This window comes from Talpa occidentalis, unplaced genomic scaffold (genome assembly GCF_014898055.3).
Source record: "Talpa occidentalis isolate TD23 unplaced genomic scaffold, MPIMG_talOcc4v2.1 talOcc4.6, whole genome shotgun sequence".
NCBI classification, from domain to species: Eukaryota; Metazoa; Chordata; class Mammalia; order Eulipotyphla; family Talpidae; genus Talpa; species Talpa occidentalis.
The window spans coordinates 19,549,252-19,574,091 of NW_023604972.1; the positions used below are offsets into that span (position 1 = coordinate 19,549,252).

Here is a 24,840-nt window from a genome sequence, read left to right on the forward strand (position 1 = left end):
ACAGTGTGTGAGGTTTCCTTTTTCTCCACATACTTACCAACACTTATCTGGTCATTCTGATATGGGTCATTCTCACAGGTGTGAGGTGGTATTTTGTGATTTTTATTTGCATATCCCTAATAGTGATCAGCAACATTTCATGTGCTTTTTTTTGTCATCTCTACATCTTCAGAGAAAAAAAAATCTACCTACTTCATTCTCATTTCATTGTTTTCTACAAGTTGGATGTTAGCTATTTGTTGGTATAGATGACACAAAGAAATGGAAAAATATTTCCTGCTCTTGCATGGTAAGAATTAACATTGTTAATATGGTTATACCCAAGCAATATACAGATTCAATTCAATGCCTATCAAAATTTTAATGACATTCTTCAGAGAGAAAGAACATTACTGACATTGATATGGAAACATAAGACATTTACTAGCAAAATAAATCTAACAAAAATGGAGGTATCATACTCCCAGACTTCAAACTAGACTACAATGCTATTGAAATAAAACTAGATACCAACAAAGGGACAATAAATCTATGCCAATGGAGAGAGAAGTATGAAACAGTAAGGAAAGTCTCTTTAACAAATGGTGTTGGGAAAGTTGGACAGCCACAAGCAAAAGAATGAAACTCAAGTACTAACTCAGATTTGGTCTTTGAGACCTAAGTATAAAATATATAGAAGAAAACATAGGCTAAAATACTCCTAGAAGTTGATTTCATTGATGGAGTTGAGGACTTGGACTGACAGAAAAGGAAATCTAAAACTGTCTAATCCCAATGAAGAAGATATAAAACCACCTTTTACATCCTCTTCCTTTCTGTTTCAGGGACCCGATTAAGGTATGGAAATGTGCATCAGTCCCAACATGTCTAAGAGTGTTAACAGCCTGTGTCCTTTCCTGAAAAGGCTGAACTTCAAGTTAAGATTAATACTGCTTATGTGCTCTCCTGCCCCTCAAGGTAAGTAGGAAAACGAATAGCCGCTTTCATGAAGATGCCAAATCTACTTTACCGATACCCTGGGATTATCTTGCAATTACTTAAATGAGACATGCCATTGGTTCCCAAACCTCTCCATCTCAGTTGCATTAATAGAAAATACAGTTACCACAGCTCCAGACATTCTGCCATGGGCTCATTCTAAGGTTGTTAGAAATGAACTTGTAAGACTCATTTGACACTGTAATTTTACCACCAGAACTTTTGTGTACACATGAATATTCAATAGCAAGGTCAGTGATATTATGAACAGCTCTATGCCTCTCGTAGAAGTTTTAATGTTTTCTTGGTAGATGTGATTTTTACTGTAATTATTATTGTGCTACTGAAGCCATTGAAGTGGTAATGCACTTAATCACATTAAGGCATAAGAAACACATGCTGTCATTAAAACAAAACCTTAACCTACCTCGATATTTCTTCGGGCTTGAGTTGCATTTTTCTCATGCTGGATGGGAATTAGAGGCAAACCTCCGATTTTGGGGTTTTTGGTTATAGAACGTTTTCGTTCCTTTCCAGCTGGTGGACAGACATCATTTTCATGCTGTGGAAACACAATTTCTTGCTATTGGTGTGATTTTATTCTGCGGTACTCACAAGTATGGCACTTGACTCCTTTTCCTCATCTACAAATCAATGATCTGCTTTCCCTGGGAATGCCATTTGTAATTATGCTGTTGACTGGCATTGCTGGAGGATGTAAAACTCAAGTGAACTGAGCTTCAAGGCCTCAGTTCAATTTCTAAATACTAACCAGACCCAAAGGGGGGAAATATTTGAGGAGTCCAACAAATCTCTTTGTGAGAGACAAATAACACACCACACTTGTCGGCCCTGTAATCAAAATAACTATACATTCATTTTCTCTCTCTCTGTCAAAGATGACTTTAGTGTGAAAATAATTTAATCTCTATGCTAGGACTCAACCTAAGGCACAACTATCAGAAAGATTAGCCTTATTTTATGCTCTACTTAAAGATGTTACTTTTTCATTTAATTAAATTCCAAAGAGACATTACCTTACACACAGACATTTATACTGAAAATCATTGTACACCAGAGTGGTACATTTGTTCTCAAATCGACTGCAGATTCTGGCACACTGAGCAATTACAGATGTATGACTAGAAAGAATTTTGTAATGGGGAGAAATATCCCTTTGTGAAAATGCAAGCTCTTCACTAAGATAAATACTTGAAATATGCATATAAAAGAAAAATCCTGAAGGACTTTTTCTGGTCTTCAGAGCAGATTAACTTTTCATAAGTTGGGAAAAGTAAACTGTTATTTCAAAATCAATCTATGAAATAAATGCAATACAAAATACCCATTGTAAAAAGGACAAGCTTACAGATGTGATGTAATGAACATCATATAGTAAACTACACAGCTAAATGACTACCCTTTTTCTTTTTAAAAGGAGATAACACTGGGTCACAAAGCTATTTGGACTCAGAGGCATAGGATCACCTCTTCACATGCATGACACCAGACCACACTCACCATGGAGGCATCTTAGTTCACTATAGTCCTTTGTGCTTCTTTCTACTTTGTCCTCCCCTCTCTATAATGTGTATCCATCATAGAATAATGGCTAATTGATATTGAAGGGTATATGGCCAGGCTTCATGCTAATAATAGATATGTACAGGCCTCCCCGGTGGCGCAGCGGTTGAGCGCTGGATTGCGAAGCTGCCCGCAGCCTCTGCAGCGCCGGTTCGATCCCCGGCTGCTCCCCGGCCACCGGAGGAGGGTCCCACATGGTGCGCAGACCTCTCCTGCCGCCTGCTGCTCCCCTCAGCAGTGTACTTCGGTCCTTCAGCCTGCTCTGCTCCTCTCTCTGGCTCTGGTGAATTCTCTCACCCTCCCACGCTTCTGACTGTACCCAGTGCATGTATAAACAAAACAAATAAATAAATGAAAAAAAATGCCTCTATTAAAAAAAAATTTAAAAAAAAAGACATGTACTATCACAATCCTACAGGACTGGACCTAATATTACTTACTGAGTATATATACTTTAGATCTACCCTTAAGTTTCAAAGAAGTATGTACTTTGTTTCAGCAAAGATAGAATGGTAAATTCAATATTTCAGAGAAAAAGTTATATATTGTTCTGTATGGTTTACAAACTCAGTAACTGGGATGTCCCCAACATGTTTATCTGGGAGAAAACTGGTTAGGAAGGAATTTATACTGTACACTGGTGAATACAAGTATATGTGTTGATATGTATCTGAAAACTACTCTTGGGCTCCTCAAAATATTTCTTTCTGTGATGTAATATGCATACTGCAATGAACAATGGGTCTTCTCAAGTGCTAACCTTGACCTCCTATCTTTCCAGTTAATGTAAATAACCTCAGGACCTATACTCATCTTCCCTCTATCATACTTAACAGGCAAAGCCCCAAACTGAACTATATCTAATCTTATTTACTCAGTTGGTGCGAGCCAATTGATGGAGGAAAAACAACAAAAATAGAAAAGCACACTATAGGTTGATCTCATTAAGCTTAAATTTCAAGTAATTAAATTTCAAAATTACCTTGAAGTTCTACTATAAGGCAGAACTGGCTTTCTTACTCCCCAAAGTCTATTTCTCTTCTAATATTGTAAGCCTCCCTGGCTTACAAAATACAACAATCAATAGCCAAATGATAGCCTTCTCTTATATTCCCCCATACAATTGCAAACGCCCCATTCTGACCCCAATCCTTCCCCTCCCGCCCCCCACCCCCCAAAAAGTGTCTCTGGTTCATAGTTTTTTGTTGATTTTGATTTTCACTTTCTTATATTCATTTTCCTGGTCCCTTATTTAAGTTTTCTAGATTCCTGCTATGAGTGAGACCATCCGGTATTTTTCTTTTTCTTTTTGGCTTATTTCGCTGAGCATGATCCCTTCCAGTGCCATCCATGTTGCTGCAAATTGCATGTGTTTATCTTTTTTGAATGCTGAGTAATATTCCATGGTATATATGTACCACATCTTCTTGATCCAGTCATCTATTTTTGGGCATTTGGGTTGTTTCCAAAGCTTAGCTATTGTAAACAGTGCTGCTATAAACATAGGAGTGCAGGTGCTCTTTGGAATTGATGTTTCTGTGTCCTTTGGGTAAATACCTAGGAGTGGAATTGCTGGATCATATGGAAGCTCTATGTTTAGTAGGTCCAGAAATCTCCACACAGCTCTCCATAGTGGTTGGACCAGTTTGCACTCCCACCAACAGTGCACAAGAGTTCCTTTTTCTCCACATCCTCGCCAACATTTGTTGTTGCTAGTTTTTTTAATATGTGCCATTCTCACTGGTGTGAGATGGTATCTCATGGTAGTTTTGATTTGCATTTCCCTGATTACAAGTGATGTTGAACATTTTTTCATATGTCTGTTGGCCATTTGCATTTCCTCTTCAGAGAAGTTTCTTTTTAGCTCTTCTGCCCATTTTTTGACTGGATTATTTTCTTTGTTGTTGCTGAGTCTCATCAGCTCTTTGCAGATTTTTGTGATCAGTCCTTTATCATTAGTGTTGGGTGCAAAAATGTTCTCCCAGTTGGTGGGGTTTCTCTTTGTTTTTGTTATTGTCTCTTTTGCTGTGCAGAAGCTCTTTAATTTGATGTAGTCCCAGCTGTTGATCTTTGTCTTCACTATCACTGCTTTGGGTGATGTGTCTGTAAAGATGTCTTTGATGTGCAAATCCCGTAGTGTTTTGCCTATATTTCCTTCTATGTATTTTATGGTTTCAGGTCTTATGTCTAGTTCTTTAATCCATTTTGAGTTGATTTTTGTGTATGGTGTGAGGTAGTGGTCAAGCTTCATTCTTTTGCATGTAGCGACCCAGTTTTCCCAGCACCATTTATTGAACAAACTTTCTTTGCTCCAATGCATAGTCTTTGCTCCTTTGTCAAAGATTAGTTGACCATAAATCTGTGGGTTTATTTCTGGATTTTCTATTCGATTCCATTGGTCTGTATGTCTGTTCTTGTTCCAATACCATGCAGTTTTGATGATTATGGATAGCCTTCTCTTGATTATAAATAACTTCTTTCCACCATGTTTAAAATTGTTCTAGTATGCCAGAATATGTAGTCAACAATTTGAGAATAAATGTGCATTTTCTCACATTATTTCATTTCTGCTCAGGGCCTCTACTGGTTTGATCATCTCTCTCCTCTTTTTTTTCTGCCAATTACTAGATTGTCAGCATATATGCTAAGTATAAACTTTCCTATGTGAAAGACAAATCAAAATCCCATAATTTGCAATTCTTTCCTGCTTGAACTTTAAAAATTAGACTGTCCTAGAGCTTATTTGTCTTCCTTATTCCCATAAGTCACCCAAACCCATGGCATTCAATACAATCTAAATATTGACTTCTTTCAAATTTACATTTCAGCTCTACAGAATACGTATGTCCAATGGGCATCTCAAATTTCATGTTGTCATCAGAATTCTTAATTTTCTTGAACATCTGATACTTTTCATTTACGTTCATCAGTCACTCAAGGCTCCAAAACTGGATTCTCCCTTGATTTCTATTCCTTCTCAAATTGCTACAGCTAATCAAATTACAAACCTCACAGGTTCTAGCTTCAAATATGCTTGAATGTGCAAATGCCTTGCCACTCTGCTCTGAGCTGCTAGCACTTCCACATAGTCAATCTTGCTGCATCCCGACCTTGTACAGTGCAGCCTCAAACAAGTAAGGAGTTATTTTTTCAATCACATTATATCCTGCCTCACACAGTCCTTCACGGATACACATGGAAATAAGCCAAGCAGGACCCTATCCTGGAATGCTGCTCAGTCCCATATTTCAGAGGGCCCAGCACTCCTCTCAGCTACTTAGAAAGGTTATCCCTGAGAACCCTTTCTCATCATTTAGTGTTTTTAAGAGGAAAGGAGAAACATGAGGCAGATATGCATACGGATCTTATGAGAGTCATGAAGAAAAACCTAATTGCACTTTTTTTTAAGTTAATGATATGTTAAACATGGGCTCTCATAGTCTGAAAGTCAAATTGTTCTCAAGGTCATGGAAAGTTTTCTGAGAATATGAAATATAAGCTGGAATCTGGAGACAGGGATGGATAGTAGAAAAGCTCCAGGAAGAACTCATCTAAGGCGCCCTTAGTGTTGACTAGTGTGTGTGTATTATATTCTATATATTAATGTTTGCTACTTTCCTGTAAGTTGTCTTATTGTGATGAGGCATTAAATTGAAAAGGACATTTATATTTACTTTAATACTAAAGTGGTAACTGAACTGAGTTTCAGGGACCTGGGCCACTAAGTGTAGGTGAGGCAGAGAGAAATAAGTGGGTTGAGAGCAATCTCCCTGGTTTCTGGCTACTTATACTTGATTTCCAAGAAGAGTTCACTGCCTTGATCATAAAAACAAAAATATCAATTTGCTTGTGGCACAAATGCTGTAGCAGTTCTCAAAAGTTATTTTTCAGATTTACTATAATACTTTAAATCTTTTTTTTAGGGTAGAACATCAACATTTTCAAGAAGAAACAAAAAAGAGAAGTCTAAAAAGTTAACAGCCACTCTTGTTCTACAAATATATTCCCAGGTATAGAGTTAGGCTGAGAAGAGCATTGTTTATTAAATGAATAGAGAAAATGGTTTTCAAAACAAGTAAGGACCAGATTTGGGGTGAATTAACTTCTCACTTGCAAGAGAAGTGAGGAAGTGCATTCTTGGTAATAAAGAGTGGCAACTTAATTGTTACCAGTGAATTTCAATGCTCTTGTGGGAAGCATAATGGGAATTCCATCAGACAAGGTTCGGAAAAATCCTATTAATGGGACTATTTAACCCTTCTCAGAAAGAGTGAGTCTTCCTCCCAGGAGAGTAAATGGGGCATGCTTGGTCTCTGACACCCCTGGGTTTAAACCACCAAGTAAATGTGCACCTCAAAGCAGTTGGAACCTTGGTTATTAACCTTTACTCCCTTATATGTCAGCCATATCATGTACAGTTTGTTGCAAGAAATACATGCATGGACTATTCTGAAGTATCTGGCCCGCAATGGGCATTAAAGCAAGGTAGGTGTCTGTCGTTGTTGCTGGAAAAGCAGTGGTGGGGACGAACAGGAAGAATGAACAAAAGGGAAGGTAGCACACTTTTCTAAATGATCAGTGTGTGGCTCTGGTGGGATGACAGTCCCTCTTTCTTCCTTAAAGTAATACACCTCTCCTAAGTTAAGGAGCTGCTGGGCAGAACAAACAGATACATCTGAATTTTCTTATTTTAAAATAATGTGAGAGAATGAAAATGTACATATAAAATCTCTTACTAAAATTAGAGTGATGATGAGTTTCAGAAAGTAGAAACATCTCTCCTACCTGGGCAATGAAGACACAGGCCATCCAGTCCATCTGAGTTTGTAAACTATCGCAACACAGGTGCCTGCAAAGCAAGGTTTATAAACTATATAATTCAAAAAAACAATGGAGTGTTCTCGAGCACATTTTATGATCAAGTGATCAGAAACCTTTTTAGGCTACCTCTGATCACATAATGTAATAAAAATGGAAGTTTCCCACTACCAATTGTCTTTGGCTTCTGTTAAGTGTACACTATCAAAATAGTCTAAGTATGTGAGTTTAAATAAAATACAGGTAAAGCCTTCGAAAAGATTAGCAATATTTTTGTAAAAGCAATGTCATTTGCTTTTTTAGAGAGAAAAGATCAACATCTTTTTCCCAGAAACTGAGCCTAAGGAGACAAATAAGTCCACATTTTTTAAAATGGGTTAGACAGTCTGCATCGTTATAACTGCAAACATTACTACCCACAAGATTCATGAAAAATGACCTAAACAGAAAAATCCCTGAATGTCTAATAACATTGATTCAGTAACCTTTCTTTGAAAACCTAAAGAAAAGAGATATCTTGCCCTCAAGGCTCACGTAGTCTATTAGGGGAGTCACACACACACACACACACAAAAACAATACACTGGCAGGAGAGGCAGAGGCTGTTTAACTGATGTTAGACTAGTATAGTGGACATTGAAGTGTAATTACTTTGTTTCTATATTACTGTGAATAAATTATTTGGAAAAATGTTAATTTCTGAAGTCTTGCTTCCTTCACTATTCTCATAGACATTATTTCTTTTCCAAGATGCCATTTTAAACTTTTTTTTTTTTTTTTTTTATAGAGGCATGCTTTATTTATTTGTTTGCTGGTTTGTTTGTTTGTTTTGTTTATACATGCACTGGGTACAGTCAGAAGCGCGGGAGGGTGAGAGAATTCACCAGAGCCAGAGTGGGGAACAGAGCAGGCAGAAGGACCGAAGTACACTGCTGAGGGGAGCAGCGGGCGGCAGGAGAGGTCTGCGCGCCATGTGGGACCCTCCTCCGGTGGCCAGGGAGCAGCTGGGGATCGAACTGGCGCCGCAGAGGCCGCGGGCAGCTTCGCAACCCAGCGCTCAACCGCTGCGCCACCGGGGAGGCCCCAAGATGCCATTTTAAATATGCACTCGTGTACAAAAATACTACTTATACATAGAAGAAATAATGATTAGAGAAGGGAGCTTACTGATTAGGTTTTTGGGGACATGTGAGTTTGAGGGAAGAGTAAGACTTGCATTAACCAGATCAGAAGAGGATGTCAGGGAGTAGTATGTAGCATGAAAGAAAGTAGTAAAGGGACTAATATAAAATATGTAGATCTGACGCAATATGGGATATATGGTGAATTGAAGACAGCTTATTTTATCATAAAGTAAAAGGATAGTCACAGGAGATGGAGCCTCATTCTAAGGGTTAGAGCACACCATGCCAACTGCCTGTACTGTTTGTGACAGAGTTTTAAAGTACAAGAGAAACATAAATCATTTTAGAAAACCACCTTAGTGGCTAAGTGACGTATATACCAGTAAACAAAAGCCAATTCAGAAAGAACACTCAGAACTTGAGGGAATAATCTGAACAAATGAATGAAGGCAGAACTCAAAGGTAGATTAGTAATAGTGAATCAGAGAAAGAATTAAGAGGCAGGTCTGGCTTAGAAGTGAGTGATGGGTAAGAGGACAGCCACACACTAGGGAGAAGGGTGAGATGCTGGTGATAACAATGAAAATCAGTGCATCTATGGAAAGAACAGGTTTCAGGCCCCCCAATTTTTTTAACTGAGCTTTAACTAGTTCTTCATTTAAACCTGAATTTTTCCTGTTTATCCTGTAAGAATTGGGATTCTGCACTCACTCAATACTTAAGAAAACAAATGGAGTTTCTCTTGAGGCATTGGCAAATAGGATACATGGGATTGAAATGGACCTAAACCCAAAGCAAATCAATTTTCCTCTCTATAGACTCCCAGTTTTTACAAAAGAATTTACCTTCACTTAGGTGATACATTTCCTGTCTGTACATATATCTATCAAATAACACTGTGTTTGGTAAACTGAAGTATCTTATCAAACTGATAGCCGTTCACTTACCAGTGATGTTTTTCAAAGTATGCTGTCAATCCCCAACTGCATCACATGGAAAAAAAACACATACATATTAACATTTACAAGATTAAAAACAAAACTAAATGTCAAGGAGGTGGTATTGAATGGTATAAATGTAAAACAGAACATCCACAGCAATAATTCATTGAGTATGAGTTAGCAAGAGATAAATATTAAGGGATTTCACTACACATTTACATGTACTAATGGGAGACAAAAGGAAAGGAAGATTTTTATGTTATATGAAAAAGGGAAAATCTCTCAAAACATGATTGAGAAATGACAGATATCAATGAATATATCCAAAATAATAAAAATAAGGTATACATATACACTGACCTAATGATATTATAGTAAATTAAAAAAATATGCAATTGCAGGAAGCTATTTGTACTATGCTTAGAAATTAAGCATAAAGGCAAAATTGAAATTTTCAGTGACAGAATCGCAATGTATATATACAGTTCATGAAAATGGTGTTTCCTAGTACTAAGAAACGTATTAGTACAAACATTTCTCTAATCAAAGAACTTTAGGATAAAAAAGTAGTATAAATCAGATGTTGAGATAATTTCAAGTGTCCAAGAGGCGCGCATCAGGTAGAAGGGACCCACTTCCTGTCTATGTATTTTCTTCTTAACAAATTTAACAAGACAGAAAGGGCAAATTACAGAGGCAGGCTGGACCAAAATGTTCTAAGTCAATTATCAGGAGGCTGGAAAGGAGAATTTTCTTACTGGAAAATTCCTATGTGCCCAGCCTGTGACTGATGAAGAAATGGGATGTGGAGAAACCATGTGCTTCCCAGCAGACAGTGTCACCTGGGATTTCTTGCTTTGCATCAGGAAGAAACGTTCACCCAGGTGCCTGACCTGAGTCTCAGAGGAAACATTGTTCCCTTTCTTCTCTATCCATGAAAGTTCCCAAGATCAGTCACAGGTCCCCTGTGGCATGTTGTGGTAACTTAAACATCTGTCTGAAGCTTAATTTATTAAAAGTTAGACTAATGCCTCTGCTCTCCAAGTCCATAAACACACATATTTTCCCCATGACTTTTTCCATAACTCTTCCCTTCAAACTTTACCTTGTTGGAGGCTTCATTTTCTTCTTTACCCCAAGAAAAAACTTCATTGAACTGAGAGAAAACATTTTGTCATGTTTACTGCTCTGTAAGGGAAACAAAATAATTTATAATTAAACAGATTTTGTAAATATATTTTCCTAAAGTGCTAATAACTGAGTTTAGGGCCATTTAGTCCCCAGTATTTCATATATGTAGTATCAAGTGTTTAGTAAACCTACATTGTTTTGACTACACTATAAATTTAAATACATATTTTGCTTATATATTGTCTTGTGGAAAATTCATGATGCATTTTTGCTTGAAAATCAGAAAATATACATTACGACTTTTCCGACAATCAAATGCATTTACAAACACACATATGCACAATTTTATTCAAAATGCAGATGTGTATTACAACTGATCACTTTCTTCACCCTTTAAAAAACAGAATTCAAAGCATGTTCAATGTGTTCTGTAACTACCACACCACCGGTGTTGGGGGGACAGCAACCTGTATTCAAATATATTCAAACTTCTGTACTGAGGCACATAACATTTCATTTCATTTAGTGTGAAAAAAAGGTTATAAACATTATGGACTGAATGTTTGTATCCTCCCTCCCTGATGTCATCTGTTGAAATTTACACCCTAATGTGAGAGTATTTGGAGGTGAGCCCTTTGTGAGATTAAGTAGGTCATGAGGTTGTAACTCTTATGAACAGAATTCGTAGCCACATAAAAACTGATCAGAGTAGCTCCCCAAGTAAGGTTACAAGGAGAAATCTTCAGTCTACACCCAGAAGAGAACCCCCCAGAACCCCACCATGCTGTACCACACTCTCAGACTACCAGTCTCCAGAACAGTGAGAAACTTTTGTTTGTAAGTCACCCAGTCCAAATAGTCTAATATCTTCATGTTGGTTTAGAGCACTTTTTGCCCCCCACTGAATTATGAATTCCTGTATATTTTACATTTTAGAATTATGGAAAATAGCCTATTGAACTACCTCAAATATCCATATCTATGAAAATGTTTCTGAGAAATTATGAAAGACTATACAAATTATATTTGCACTTAATTAAATATTCTCTATAGATATCCTAATATTAATCCATTACATAGATCATCAAGAAAGTTGTTCTACAAAGGCAAAACTTGAATCATTTATACTCTAATTTTGCAGTACTGTTTACAAGAACCAAGTTATGGAAACAATCTTAGCACCCAAAAAAGAGGAATGGATTAAGGTGATGTAGTTGACATATGCAATGGAATGCTATTCAGCTATGAAAAGATGAACTCTTGCTTTTTGCAACAACATAGGTGTAACTGGATAATACTGAGTGAAATAACTCAGAAGAAGAAAGATATATACCAGATGGCTTTACTTATTTGTGGAATATTGAGAAAAAGGGTCAGACAAAACTAAACCAGTAACAGACCCTAGCAATCTGACTGAGGTATTGAGACTACAAGTTGGGGAGGGGGATAAACATTTTAGGAAGGGGGAACAAAGCACTATGGTGAGCTGGGGAGACTTGGCGGTGGGTGCAGAGTGGTAACATGCTTCTGAGGATGTGTGATCATCTGCCTCTGTATCACAATATTGTAAGTCTAATGTTACCTCAATAAAAAGTTTAAATCTTGATATCAAACCATATTTTATTATCTTTGGATAGATGGGATAAAATTTATAACAATCTGTCCTAATACTCTAAAATTTTTCAAGGAAATCTCATGTTTAAAATTAGTTATAAATGCTGTTTGGTTACCGAGATCAAGGAGTCTAGGATCGGAGACCTGGGTGCAAATCTGGATTGTTACCTGTAGACTCTGACCTTACATTTCTTCTCTCTGCTCTTATTTCTTGTTTGTAAAATTGGATAGTAGAAATAATGTCTATTTAAGGGGGTCCTTATCAAAATAAAATGGGAGATTTGTAGTTTACTGTAAAAGGCACACGTGAAATGAGAAAAATGCCTAAAAATTTAGAGGCTTAGGCCTCTAACTGGCATATAATAAACTCATGGGAAATTATAGCTATTATTGTTATAAATTTAGAACTCAGTGCCTCAGAGTAATAGTAATACATACTATGGTGAGGTTCCTAGGATATACATAAAAGCCCAATTAGCTAATATGTAGCTCAAATAACTTCTAACTTCTCTATAAAAGTTAAATTATTACCATGAAGTTTTTTATGAAGTCAGTTGAATTTGAAAAATGAAGGGTGGAAAATATGTTTACAAAATTAAAAATGCTCCCCATGAAGAAAAACAGAAAGGACACACAGAAGGAAAAATAAGCAGGAAGATGTTCAAGGATGAATTCCTTAGTAACTAATGACTTCTGTGTTAGTGATAAGTAAGGCCTGCAGTTTACACAACTAATTTACTCCTAAATCTCTATTATTAATAAATTTGTTATTATGACAGATAATTAGGGGAAAAAAACTTATCTTGGTTATTTTTTTTTCCTTTGTGGACAGATTTCTAAAAACAGTAAATGGCTAAGAACATGATTAAGTACAAGAATAAATTTCCACTGACAGGTACTTAGATTATTCTAGGGGAAGTGAGCCAGAAGGAGAAAGATAAATACCAATGGTTTCCCTTATGTGTGGAATCTAGAGAAACCAAAAAGAATCAGATAGAGACAAACTCTAAGACTGACCTTGAAAACAGACCACAGATCTGAGACACAGGAAGGAAGAAGGAGGGAGATAAGAGCACTGGAGGGGAGGGTGGGAGGAAGGGCAGGGAGCAGAGCATGATGGAGTGTGGAGGACTGTGGGCACTTTGGTAGTGGGAAAACTATGGGGACCACACCTGAGGAAAGAAATCCTACACTGTAAAAAAAAATATATATAGATATATATATGTAAATTCTATCAACAGACAACTGGATCAAGATATGGTATGGGGTGGGGGGCTTCCCTGGTGGCGCAAGGGTTAAGACGCAACCTATGAAGCAGTCCGCAGCCACTGCAGCATGAGTTTGATTCCTGGGCAGGGAGCTACCCACATGGCGCAGCAGACCTCTCCTGTCTCGCCTGCTGCTCTCCTCAGCAGTGTATTTCAGCCAGTCTGCCTGTTCTGCTCCCCACTATGTCTCTGGTGAATCCTCTCACCCTCCCACGCATCTGGCCAGTACCCTGGTTCTTGTATAAAAATAAATAAATCTTTAAAAAAAAAAGATATGATAGGTCCACACCATGGAGTATTATAAGCCATAGAGGATGAAATGCAGCTATTTTCAACAAAATGGAGGGAATGTGATCAGATTATAGGCAACAGAGTCACAATGATTAAAAAAATACTGGACATTTAGATATCAGTTTAATAATGTAAAACATTTTGAAAAATAATTGAATATTAATAAGCCTCCTGAGGGCTCTGAGGTTAAGGGGAGAGGGGAGAGAAAGGAATATTGGGATAGAAGGGGTGGTGATGGGGAAAAGAAAGAAAGAAAAAAGTATTTTGGCTAAATGATAGTTACATTTACTTAACATGTATTCATATATTTGCTAGCAATTTTCAATTTTGATTTGAACAATTTATCTAGTCTTAGTTATTTGTATTAGTTCTTCTTATGCCAAATATAAAATTGCTTTGTTTTTTTTTTTAAAATTCTATCTAAATGACTGCTTGCCTTAATTCTACTCATTATTTACTTTTATTAATTTCATGAAGTCAAATATATTGATTTTTTTGGGGAATTTCTAAACTATTGCTTCAAGTTTAAATGATTGCCATATAGCTAATGATAACATGGTTGTATAGCTTGATGGGCTGCAATATTTATTTATTTGTTTGTTTGTTTATTTATACATACCTACATACATACAAGCTACTGGGTACAGTCAGAAGCGTGGCAGGGTGAGAGAATTCCACAGAGCCAGAGTGGGGAACAGAATAGGTAGACTGATGAAATACACTGCTGAGGGGAGCAGTGGGAGCGGCAAGAGAAGTCTGTGCACCATGTGGGACCCTCGCCGGTGGTGGCCAGGGATCGAACCGGTGCTGCAGAGGCTGTGGGCAGCTTTGTAGCCCAGTGCTCAACTTCTGCATCACCAGGGGAGGCCCGATGGGCTGTAATTTTAAAAATTTTAATTCTTTTGTCAATCTGGAGGACATATTTATATATAGTATAGGTAAAAATTTAAATTGAAAAATTTTGTTAACAATTATTCCAGAAGATATTTATTGAAGATATCTTTATTTACATATGTACTTTTGAAGCTGTATTTATCAAAAATAATTTCTGATATACAGGTAAGCCATTTACCTATGTTATACCCCTGCTATCTCTATTCATTTTTATGCCAGGATATCATTAAAGCAGTCTCAGATTTACTGTACGCCTTAATAGTTGAATAGGATCCACTTCACCACTGTATTACTTTTTATGTCCGCAGACTGCTTCAAATATTCTTATCTGTTTATCCTTTGAAGTGAATTATCATTTTTTTTTTTTGCCAAGTTCAAAAAATAATTCCCTTTGGAATTTTGAAAAACTGCATTAAATCTATAAATCAAGTATTAAGTAGACTGAATATGGATTTTCTTTCTACCAGTGAAGTTCTGTAGTTTTCTTCATATAAGCTTAACTTCTTTTTAAGGTTATTATTTTGTAGTTTATGTGTTTTGACTTTTTTACTCCAATTAAGGACCAGTTTGGGGGTATTGATTTACTTGTTTTGTTAATGAATGTTAAGGAATAGTATTTGAACTAAGATGAAACAGCTTTATAAGGCAGTCAGCAGAGCAAATAGTCAAGGATAACTTAGCAATGTATACAGTAGCGAAGACTCCTAGCCACCTTTGTCAGAGGTAAATCAAGTCAAAAGTAAGATCAGTGTCTTTCCTAGCAGTATAGACTCTGTCCTTTAGATGCAGTCCCAACTGAGGCATAGGGTACTGTGAGGCAGCGCATCTGGCAATGTAGGTAAGATGGGAACTGTACTGGAGAATGAGAAGTCCTGTGCCTGACCTTGAGTCTGCACTTGCACAGGACATTGGTAAGCCAGGATTTGCCTACATTTTGAAGTATTTTTGTTCTAGATGGAGAGTCTGAAGTAATACAACTAATTTCCAAGCCACTCCTGACATGCAAGGTCACTCCTTCATACTATATCCTGTCCAAAAAAAGACAAATGACATAATTTGAGAGGCGATCAGCAATGGTGGAAGAAGTATTTTAGGTAGCAATTTTCACATTGGCTATGCATAGAGAGAAACTATAAGGATCCCAATGAAAGTTCTATAGAAAGAAATCTTGTTTGGCAAGAAAACTTTACTGTTGGCTTATTACAACTCTATTTTGGTACATGGGTATATGTATTTTCTGGAGAATTTTGACAAAATTCAATATATTGAAGTGTTACAAAGTTTATATGTATTGCTTCAGGCACTATATTTCAAAATAAAGTTATTAACCAAGTCAATTAAATTAGTGTGCTTAAAAAATTATTCTGTGACTAAAAGGAATTTACGTATTAGTGCATTCAATTTTTAACAACCCCTCTCACCCATTTGCTTTTTTCACACCATTAACAGTATAATGGTAATATTCTTTGAAACTTATCACCTTTTATGTAAATCAGGTTTGAAAACATTTTAATTAACATTTTATGAGCAAGGAAAACTCTCAAAAAACAAAATATATCTTCCCCTGTGTATTACCCTAATTTGTTGTTAATGAGCATTCATAAATTATCTCTAATTAACACATAGTCTCTTTAAATATACTTCTCAATTTGTAATTTCTACTCCCTTCTCAGTAAATCATTTTCTAAATATATACAAGCACACATATATTCATGGCAACTGTCAAAACGAGAGCCAATTCTTAATTCAAATAATTTAGGGGATTTTTACTATTGATCATGTACTGTAAAATCATTTTTGAAAAGCTAGCACTGCCAATGACTCAACCAATACAAATGAAAAAGGGACAGACCAGCAACATGAAAAATTAACAAGCAAAATAAAATCATGTATTGAAAATAGTTTGAGTTAAAAGAAAATGTGCAGGTTCTCATCTGCTTGCCTTAATGTGTCAGTATTTGTTGTGTTAATTTGTTTTGACAGATGTACAAATATAACTTTCAAACACTTAATAATTATGACTATAATTCCATAGCCTGAAATCACTGTGATAAAAAGGAACACTGTCTGACAAATATTGTATGACTGCCCTGATATGTAGAAACTAAAAAAGCCAAATTCTTAGAAGCAGAGGGGAGAAAGTGGTGGCGAGGGCTGAAGGGGTGAGGGTAGAGAAGTAGGGAGAATGTGGGCACGGGGTGCAAAGCTTCAGTTACGCAAGATGAAGACATTTTGGAGATGCATTGCACATCATGGTGACCACAGTTAACAATCCAGTTTTGTATACTTGAAATTTGCTCAGAGAACAGACAGATCTTTCCACAAGGAGAAAAATAATTATGTGAGGTAATGCTTGTGTTAATTAGCTTGAACTTGGTAATCATTTCACAAAGTACACTTATGTCAAAACATTATGTTGTACAATGTAACTATATACAACTTTCATTTGTCAATTATACCTCAATAAAGTTGGGAAAATTTTTCAAATGTAAAAAAGAGCAGACTTTCAGACAAGCTCTTGATACTATCACCATCTGCCAGTTTATATGAATTAGCTTAGATTGAATAGCATTTTTTCTTAACGATGCACTTAAAAAAATACCTATACTATGAAGGGGTATGAGATCTCTTATCTCACAAGAACAATGCCTGCAAAAAAAAAAAAAAATACTTCTCTATGAATAGGGTTCCATCAATTTAGACCAAAACACCATAAAAACTGAATTTTTGGAATGTCACATTTGAAAATATCTGATATTTATTCAAGTAAAAAACTGATCCTCTTTAAATAAAATTCTTTAACTAAAAACATCAAGCTAAAATAATTCAAAATTAAGATTCCTTAATAAGTCCCTGCATAGAGCCTTTGGAACCAGACACTTGTGATTAAATTCTAGCACTGGCTGGCATGTGTGCTTTAGAAGGTAATGAATTATCTTTGAGGTTCTATTTCTTCCTCCATAAAGTAGGAATAATAATCATACCAGTTTCGTGGGGTTATTGTAAAGACTAAATGAGATAATCCAAGTGAAATGTAGAGAACTCTGCTTTTCATAAAAAAAAAATTACTTGAATATTAGCTGCTGCTGTTATGACTACACTGCTACTTCTAATACTAACGCCTATTGGTTGTTTATAGTGATCATTTACTACACAATGGAAATGTCAATTCCTTGACGGGACTACAAAGAAAACATCCAATGACTAAAGTGACCATTAATTAACAATGAAATGGAAGGGCAAAGATTAAGAAAGACAGTCTAATGAAGATCAAGGTGGATGACCTACTGAAGAAAACCAAATGAAATTCCATCAGATTCAATTCTAGATGGCTAGAATATCAACCTCAAAGTCTAGCATTTACTTGCATGAATACAAACCTAAAGGTCATGAACTTGGAAATCTAATGGTGTTAGTTCACAGAATCTCAAATTCTTATGTCCCTGCCTTCTGCAAACCATTCTCCCTCCAATGAGAACACTGAAGGATGATAATAAATGGTAACAATAACTTGCTACCCTAGCCACAGAGACTCCCCTGCTGTGTGGATAAGATGGAATAACAAGGTGGAACGCTCTAAGTACTGCACACAAAATAGCTCTGTGATTAGATGAATTAGAGCTCCAAAGGTCAGTGCTGTTTTGTTAGCCTCCTGCCTGGGCTTCCACAGTCGTTGAGGAAAGAGAATCTAGATGTATACACAAGGCAGTGATGCTACAAAGATCTGTGCCACATGGAGACCTCCCTGCTGAAGGCACATACAGAGAAAGTGGTCCACGTCTGTGGAGAGCTCAGCAGAAGCCAGTAGGGGCTGCAAGGTTTTGGAAAGCTGCCTAATCTTTCCTTATAACATATTAACATATGTTACTAGTCTGGTCTTTCTTTGTATAACTCCACAACAAAACATAAGCAAGCACCACATACTTCAAGGATGCAAGCAATGCTTTCTCAAGCGAAGTTTATTATTCAATAGAAAAAAGTGTCTCTAAGTCCTTTTGTTTTTCTCCATTTAAAATAAATGCATAGGTATTGTAGAGAAAGTAGACATGTTACTATATACCCCCATACACCCACCATATAATCCCAGACAGAGAAATTTATTTCTATCATCTTAGAAAAGTTTCTTACTAACCAGCAGCAACCATTCCCCAAACAGTTTCTCACTGCTATCACTGTAAACAGTTATGACCTGTCCTTAGAATTCTTACAGACTCATTTGGCACACTATTTTGTGTTGATCTTCTTTTGCTCAACAAGGATTGGAACATAAATTATGTTGTTGCATGCATTAGTATTTATTCATTTTTATTGGCAAGTATTATTCTACTGCATGAATACATCATTCTGTTAATAGACATTAGGTATGTATATTAGGTTTTAGTTTGTATGAATAAAGCTGCTTGTGAACATTCCTGAACATCTGATTTTGTGGGCACACTACCTAGAATAGTGCTGGGTTGTTTGGTAAATGAAAAAAAAAATTTTTAAACTGTCAAATAGTTCTACACGGTAATTACATGATTTTTACCTACAATAAACAATTTAAGAGAGAGACATTAAGAGAGATTTAGTTAGTCAACATCCTTGTCAACATCAGGTGTTATCATACTTATGCCCTTAATCATAAACCAATGAGTATAAAGTAGTATCTCATGGTTTTATATTGCATTTCCCTGATGACTAGAGATATTGAACATGTTTGTTTTAACGGCTTATCAGTCATTCAACATCTTCTTTTATGTAGTGTCTATTTAATAATTTGCCCCAGTTTTTATTGGGTTGCCATTTCACTGTTGATTTGGCAGAATTCTATATATTCTGGATGAAAGTTCTTTTTTCAGATACATGTACTTTAAAAATATTTTTTTCATCATGCAGCTAGCTTATTCATATTCTTTTTTTTTTTTTAATAGAGGCATATTTTTTTATTTATTTATTTGTTTGTTTGTTTGTTTTGTTTATACATGCACTGGGTACAGTCAGAAGCGTGGGAGGGTGAGAGAATTCACCAGAGCCAGAGCGGGGAGCAGAGCAGGCAGAAGGACCAAAGTACACTGCTGAGGGGAGCAGCGGGCGGCAGGAGAGGTCTGCGCGCCATGTGGGACCCTCCTCAGGTGGCCGGGGAGCAGCCGGGGATCGAACCGGTGCTGCAGAGGCTGTGGGCAGCTTCGCAACCCAGCGCTCAACCGCTGTGCCACCGGGGAGGCCCTTATTCATATTCTTAGTGGAGACTTTTTGATGATTATTATTACATACATATTTATCTATGATATTTTATAGTTTAAGAGGGGTTTTTACTTATATTCTTAAACATTAAAATAACCTAGCACACAGGACTCATACTATCATACAGATTAAGAAACTGAAGTTGAGAGGTTAAGTTACTTATTCACACAATCAACTCTTAGTGGATTTCAGGTTTTCTGATCTAAGCTCAATATCCTATGATTGCATCATTATCTATTCCCTAATTTTCATCTCTACTTTTCTTTATTCCATAATTCTTTAATAATAGCTTTTAGGAAATTCAAACTAATAGGAATACATCACTAAGCTTCAGTTAAAAAATATATTGCATGCATCTATTTGTTCAAACATAGAGGTAATAATATTAATCAGACTTACTTCAGTATTTGCACTTTGCCTTTTTATTCCACATTATATTAATTTACATTAGCTAAACTCAAGCCACCTTGCCTTAAGGCACAACTTACTCTCTTTAATTTTGTTGACTGAGATGCTGATTTATATGCTCGTTTATGTAATATTTTTCTTTTGGACTTAAGTAATTGTCTACCCTAAAAAATGTGAAGTGCTCAGAAAGGCCACATAAAGTTCTTCAGTGCGTTACTAAGTGCATGAAAGGCATGTCCCCCAGCAAAAAATCCATCAGCCACTGAACAAGTTACTTACCACAGGCCTTGATTTCTGAAAGAGAAGGCCAGGGAGAGAGAAAATAAGAATGCTAATACACACACACAAAATGTGTGTGTGTGTGTGTATGTGTGTGTTCAAAAACGACTTGTACTATACCTTCAGATCCTTGTAGAGAAAGAGATACCCATCTCGTAAGACAAAATACCGGTCTTGAAATTTATTTCCAGATAGTATTTTAGAGGGTTCTTCTTTGATCTTCAACATTCCCTCTTTAATACTTTCCTGGGTCCTCCGCTCTGTCAAGCACAACATTAATTTGTACATTAGAAACATATTCACATATGTGGAATCTGAAACATTTGCGTATTTTCAGTTTTGACAGTATAAAGTAATAAGATGTTTCCCACCACTATGAATCCTACAGCTAATTTCTGGGAACACCACGTGCCAGGAGAGTATTGCTACTTATAATAAATAGGCCTGACTATGTCACCCAATTAGCTAGTGGCTAATGAGCACTTGAAATGTGGTTAATCTTAATTAAAATGAGTTGTAAGTATAAAATATATACCAGACCTTGAAGAATTAGTACAAAGTATATTTAAAAATCACAATATTATAATATTGATTGCATGTTGAAATTTTTTGAATATGTGGATTTAAATGAAATAAATTAGTAAGTTAATTGCACTTATTTATATATAATACATACATACATATATGTACTATATAAACATATATAGTTAATATATCTTATATGTTATATATTTAATGTGGCTACTAGGCAACTTAAAATGACATGAGTACCTTACATTTCTTTTAAACAACACTTGTAAAAACAATACAAATAAACATGTCAGAAGAGTAGGGAAACTTCTCCAGGAATTCTGACTCAGGCTCCAACTTAAAACTTCCCCCCACCCAAAGCAATACGCACATTCAGTGGAACTCCCATCAACATTTCAATGGCATTCTTCAAAGAAATAGAACTTAACTGAAATTCATATGAAATGAACAAAAGACCCTGAATAGGCAAAGAAATCCTGACATAAAGAGAATGGTGATATCCTATTCTTAGACTGCAAATGATACTGCAAAGCTATAGTAATTGCAATATAGTACTAGGACAAAAACAGGCACATAGATCAATGGAATAGAACTGAGATCCCAGAAATAAACCTGCATGTCTATGGACAATTAATCAATGACAGAAGACTCAAGAGTATATACACTGTAGGATCCCCCTGGTGAATCCTCTCACCCTCACGCACATCTGGCCTGTGCCCCAGCACTTGTATTAATAAAATAAATCTTAAAAAAATATGGGGGGGAAGTCACTTTACAAAAAGGGAGGATGTCATTTTACAAAAACAGTAAGTATATATACTGTAAAGAGTCTATGTAACAAGTGGTGTTGGGAAAATGGACAACCACATGCAAAGGAATAAAAATAGGCCACTAACTGACAACATAGACAAAACCAACTCAAAAATATTAGACTTAGTTATAAGACCTGAAACAATAAATACACAGAAGAAAACATAGGCAAAATACTCCATGACAGAGGCTTTAAAAATATCTTGGTGGATTTGTATCTAACACCAAGGCAAATGAGAGAAAATATAAATAAACAGTACTACATCAAACTAAAAAGCTTCTCATAGTGAAACTATAATTAAAACAAAAAGGTATTCAACTGCAAGAGAGAAAATATTTGCATACATCCAACAAGGGGCTGATATCCAAGAATGACAAACTCACAAGTCAATAAAATGAAAACAACCCAATCAAAAAATGGGTAGAAGCGCTAAATAGACACCTTCCCCAAGGAAGACATACACGTGTCTATGAAAATGATGTTCTTTATCACTTATTGTCAGGGAATGCAAATCAAAATCACAATGAGATTCCACTTCACACCTATGCCAATGGCCCACATAAAAAAAGACCTGAAACAGCAAGTGTTGATGAGAATGTGAGAGAAGAGTAACCCTCCCACAATGCTGGTGGGAATATGGACTGGTTCAGTCCCTATGGAAAACAGGATTGTGGTTTCTCCAAAGATTAAAAGTCGATCTACCATAAGACTCAGCAATTCCACTCAGAGGGATCTACCTGGAAATTACAAAAACACTAGTTAGAAGGGAAACATCTACTCCTGTGTTCACTACAGCACTATGTGCAAGAATTAAGCTATGGAAACAACCTTGGCACCCATACAGATGAGTAGATTGGGAAGATGTGGTATATACACACAATGGGATACTATTCAAGTATCAAAAAAGATAAGCTCTTGCCATATGCAGCAACATGGATGGAGCTGCAGGGGATTATGCCAAGCAAAGTAAATCAGGAGAAGAAAGACACATACTACTTATAGCATCACTTAAATGCAGAACATAGAGAAACCCAGGGTCAGATAAAGCCAAACAAGAAACCGTAGAAGGCAGACTATAGAAATGAGGTCATCAGAAAGAAAAGGGGAGGGAGCACAGTGGACTATGGCAGTGGACTATGGGTGTTTTGGGGGAGGATGCAGTATAGTAACAACATGTAAAGTGGGAAATCCTATTTAAATAAAGCACAAACAATGATGATATCAATGTTTCTGCAATTGAAAAAAAAAAAAAAAGGTCCTCACAACAAGTGCCAGAAATGCCCCCTTCCAGATTACTGGGTGGATTAGAAAGAATTCTTTCATGTTGCCTACCACTACTGAAAATTTAAATATCTGAAACTCTTTAGTTGGTCTCTCTGCTAAAAACATCCCTGTGTTTCCTGCAATGTTATTGAATACTTCCTATGGTTACCTGCACTGTTTCTACTCCATTTGCTAGTTTTGTCATGAAATGATAGATTTTTTGAAGGGGGGGAAAAAAAAAACAAACCAAGTATATATACTGTACACTTGTGATATCTAAAAACACCAAATTCAAAGAAATAGAGACTCTCCTCTGAGGGAGTGGGGTATGCTGGTGAAGGTGGTAAAAAGGTATGAATTTGCAGTTATAACTAAGTTCTGGGGATGTCATTTGCAACATGATGACCACTGTGAACTATACTGTATTATATATCTGAGAGTTGCTAGAAGAGTAAATCTTAAAACCTTATCATAAGGGGGAAAAATATAACTATGTGGGTGGTGGATGTTAACTAAATGGATTATGGTAATCATTTTGCAATATTGTATTATATACAGCCAACATATCATTATGTGATTAAACTCATACAATGGTATATATCAATTATATCTCAACACTGAAAAAAATAAGGTTTGTTGCAAATGTGGGGAATTTGGAACCCTCTTACAACTGGCAGAAGCATAAAACAGCACAGCTGCTTTGGAAAATAGCCTGCAGTTCCTAAAAGGTTGAACACAGTTAGCATGTGGCTCGGTAACTATACACCCAGCTATCCACCCAAGAAAAATGCAAACATATGCCCACACCAAAACTGTAGACACATGTTCACAGTAGCATTTTTATAATACAAATAGAAAAAGAATAGGAAAAACACAAGTTTCCATCAAGTGTTCGACAGATAAATACGTAGTAAATCCATACAGTAGAATATTTTCTACAATATAGTGGGTAAAATCACTGGCACATACTAAAAGATGGATGAATCATAGAAAATGATCTAAGTAACAGAAACTAGTCACACAGACAACATTCTGTATGATTCCATTTATGAAATGTCCAGAATGGATAAATCTATAGCCAGGAATGTATTAGTGACTATGTAGCATGGGAGGTGACTGCTAGCGTGCAGGGATTTCCTATTTTGGGATTGATAAAAATGTTTCTGTATTATAAAACTAAAAGAAAAAAAATGTTATCCCCACTTCATCTCATTCAAGAAGATTTTTCTAAGTACTCCATGATTGTTATTCATCTCTAAACTCTAAACATAATTTAGTGCTTGAATGCATAAAAAGTCATATCTGCATCATAATTTAGCTCCTCAATACATGACAATTTCATATTTTTTTTAATCAATGTGTGCTTTGGATTTTCTTCCCCAATCCACCTGAGAGTCCCTTACCACAGGGACTAAGAAGCACACTTTACCTAGACTGTCTAGGTTTGAATGCAACCACATCCTTTATTCAAACTGAGGCAATAATCTCTATGTCTGAGCATCCAGTGGATCTTATCTGTAAAATGTACAGAACAGTGCTAGGCACAGAGCAAGCAAAATGTAATTGCTTGTTTAATTAATGGAGGATGGGCATCATTTTACACTGCACTGCAGAATCTGTAGCAAGCAACACAAAAAGACCTATGCTTCCAAAAGTTTGATGATTTGTAGACTGAGTAT

The 24,840-nt window shown here is 36.2% G+C and overlaps 1 protein-coding gene and 1 long non-coding RNA gene across 5 annotated transcripts in view; one reads left to right on the top strand and one right to left on the bottom strand.

Annotated features, from left to right (window-relative positions):
* LOC119261208 (uncharacterized) overlaps positions 1–6,790 on the top strand; it is a 42,128-nt gene extending 35,338 nt beyond the window's left edge. The window contains exons 3-4 of the long non-coding RNA XR_008549374.1: positions 825–957; positions 6,486–6,790. This is a non-coding gene — a long non-coding RNA (uncharacterized LOC119261208). The remainder of the gene's footprint in view (positions 1–824; positions 958–6,485) is intronic.
* ARAP2 (ArfGAP with RhoGAP domain, ankyrin repeat and PH domain 2) overlaps positions 1–24,840 on the bottom strand; it is a 169,265-nt gene that overhangs the window by 6,873 nt on the left and 137,552 nt on the right. For all 4 annotated transcript variants that reach the window (XM_037530434.2, XM_037530435.2, XM_054688391.1 and 1 more), the window contains 5 exons: positions 20,677–20,816; positions 10,551–10,633; positions 9,452–9,487; positions 7,348–7,411; positions 1,406–1,540 (listed from right to left, as the gene is read on the bottom strand). In XM_037530434.2, coding sequence (XP_037386331.1) covers positions 1,406–1,540; positions 7,348–7,411; positions 9,452–9,487; positions 10,551–10,633; positions 20,677–20,816 — 458 coding nt within the window. The remainder of the gene's footprint in view (positions 1–1,405; positions 1,541–7,347; positions 7,412–9,451; positions 9,488–10,550; positions 10,634–20,676; positions 20,817–24,840) is intronic.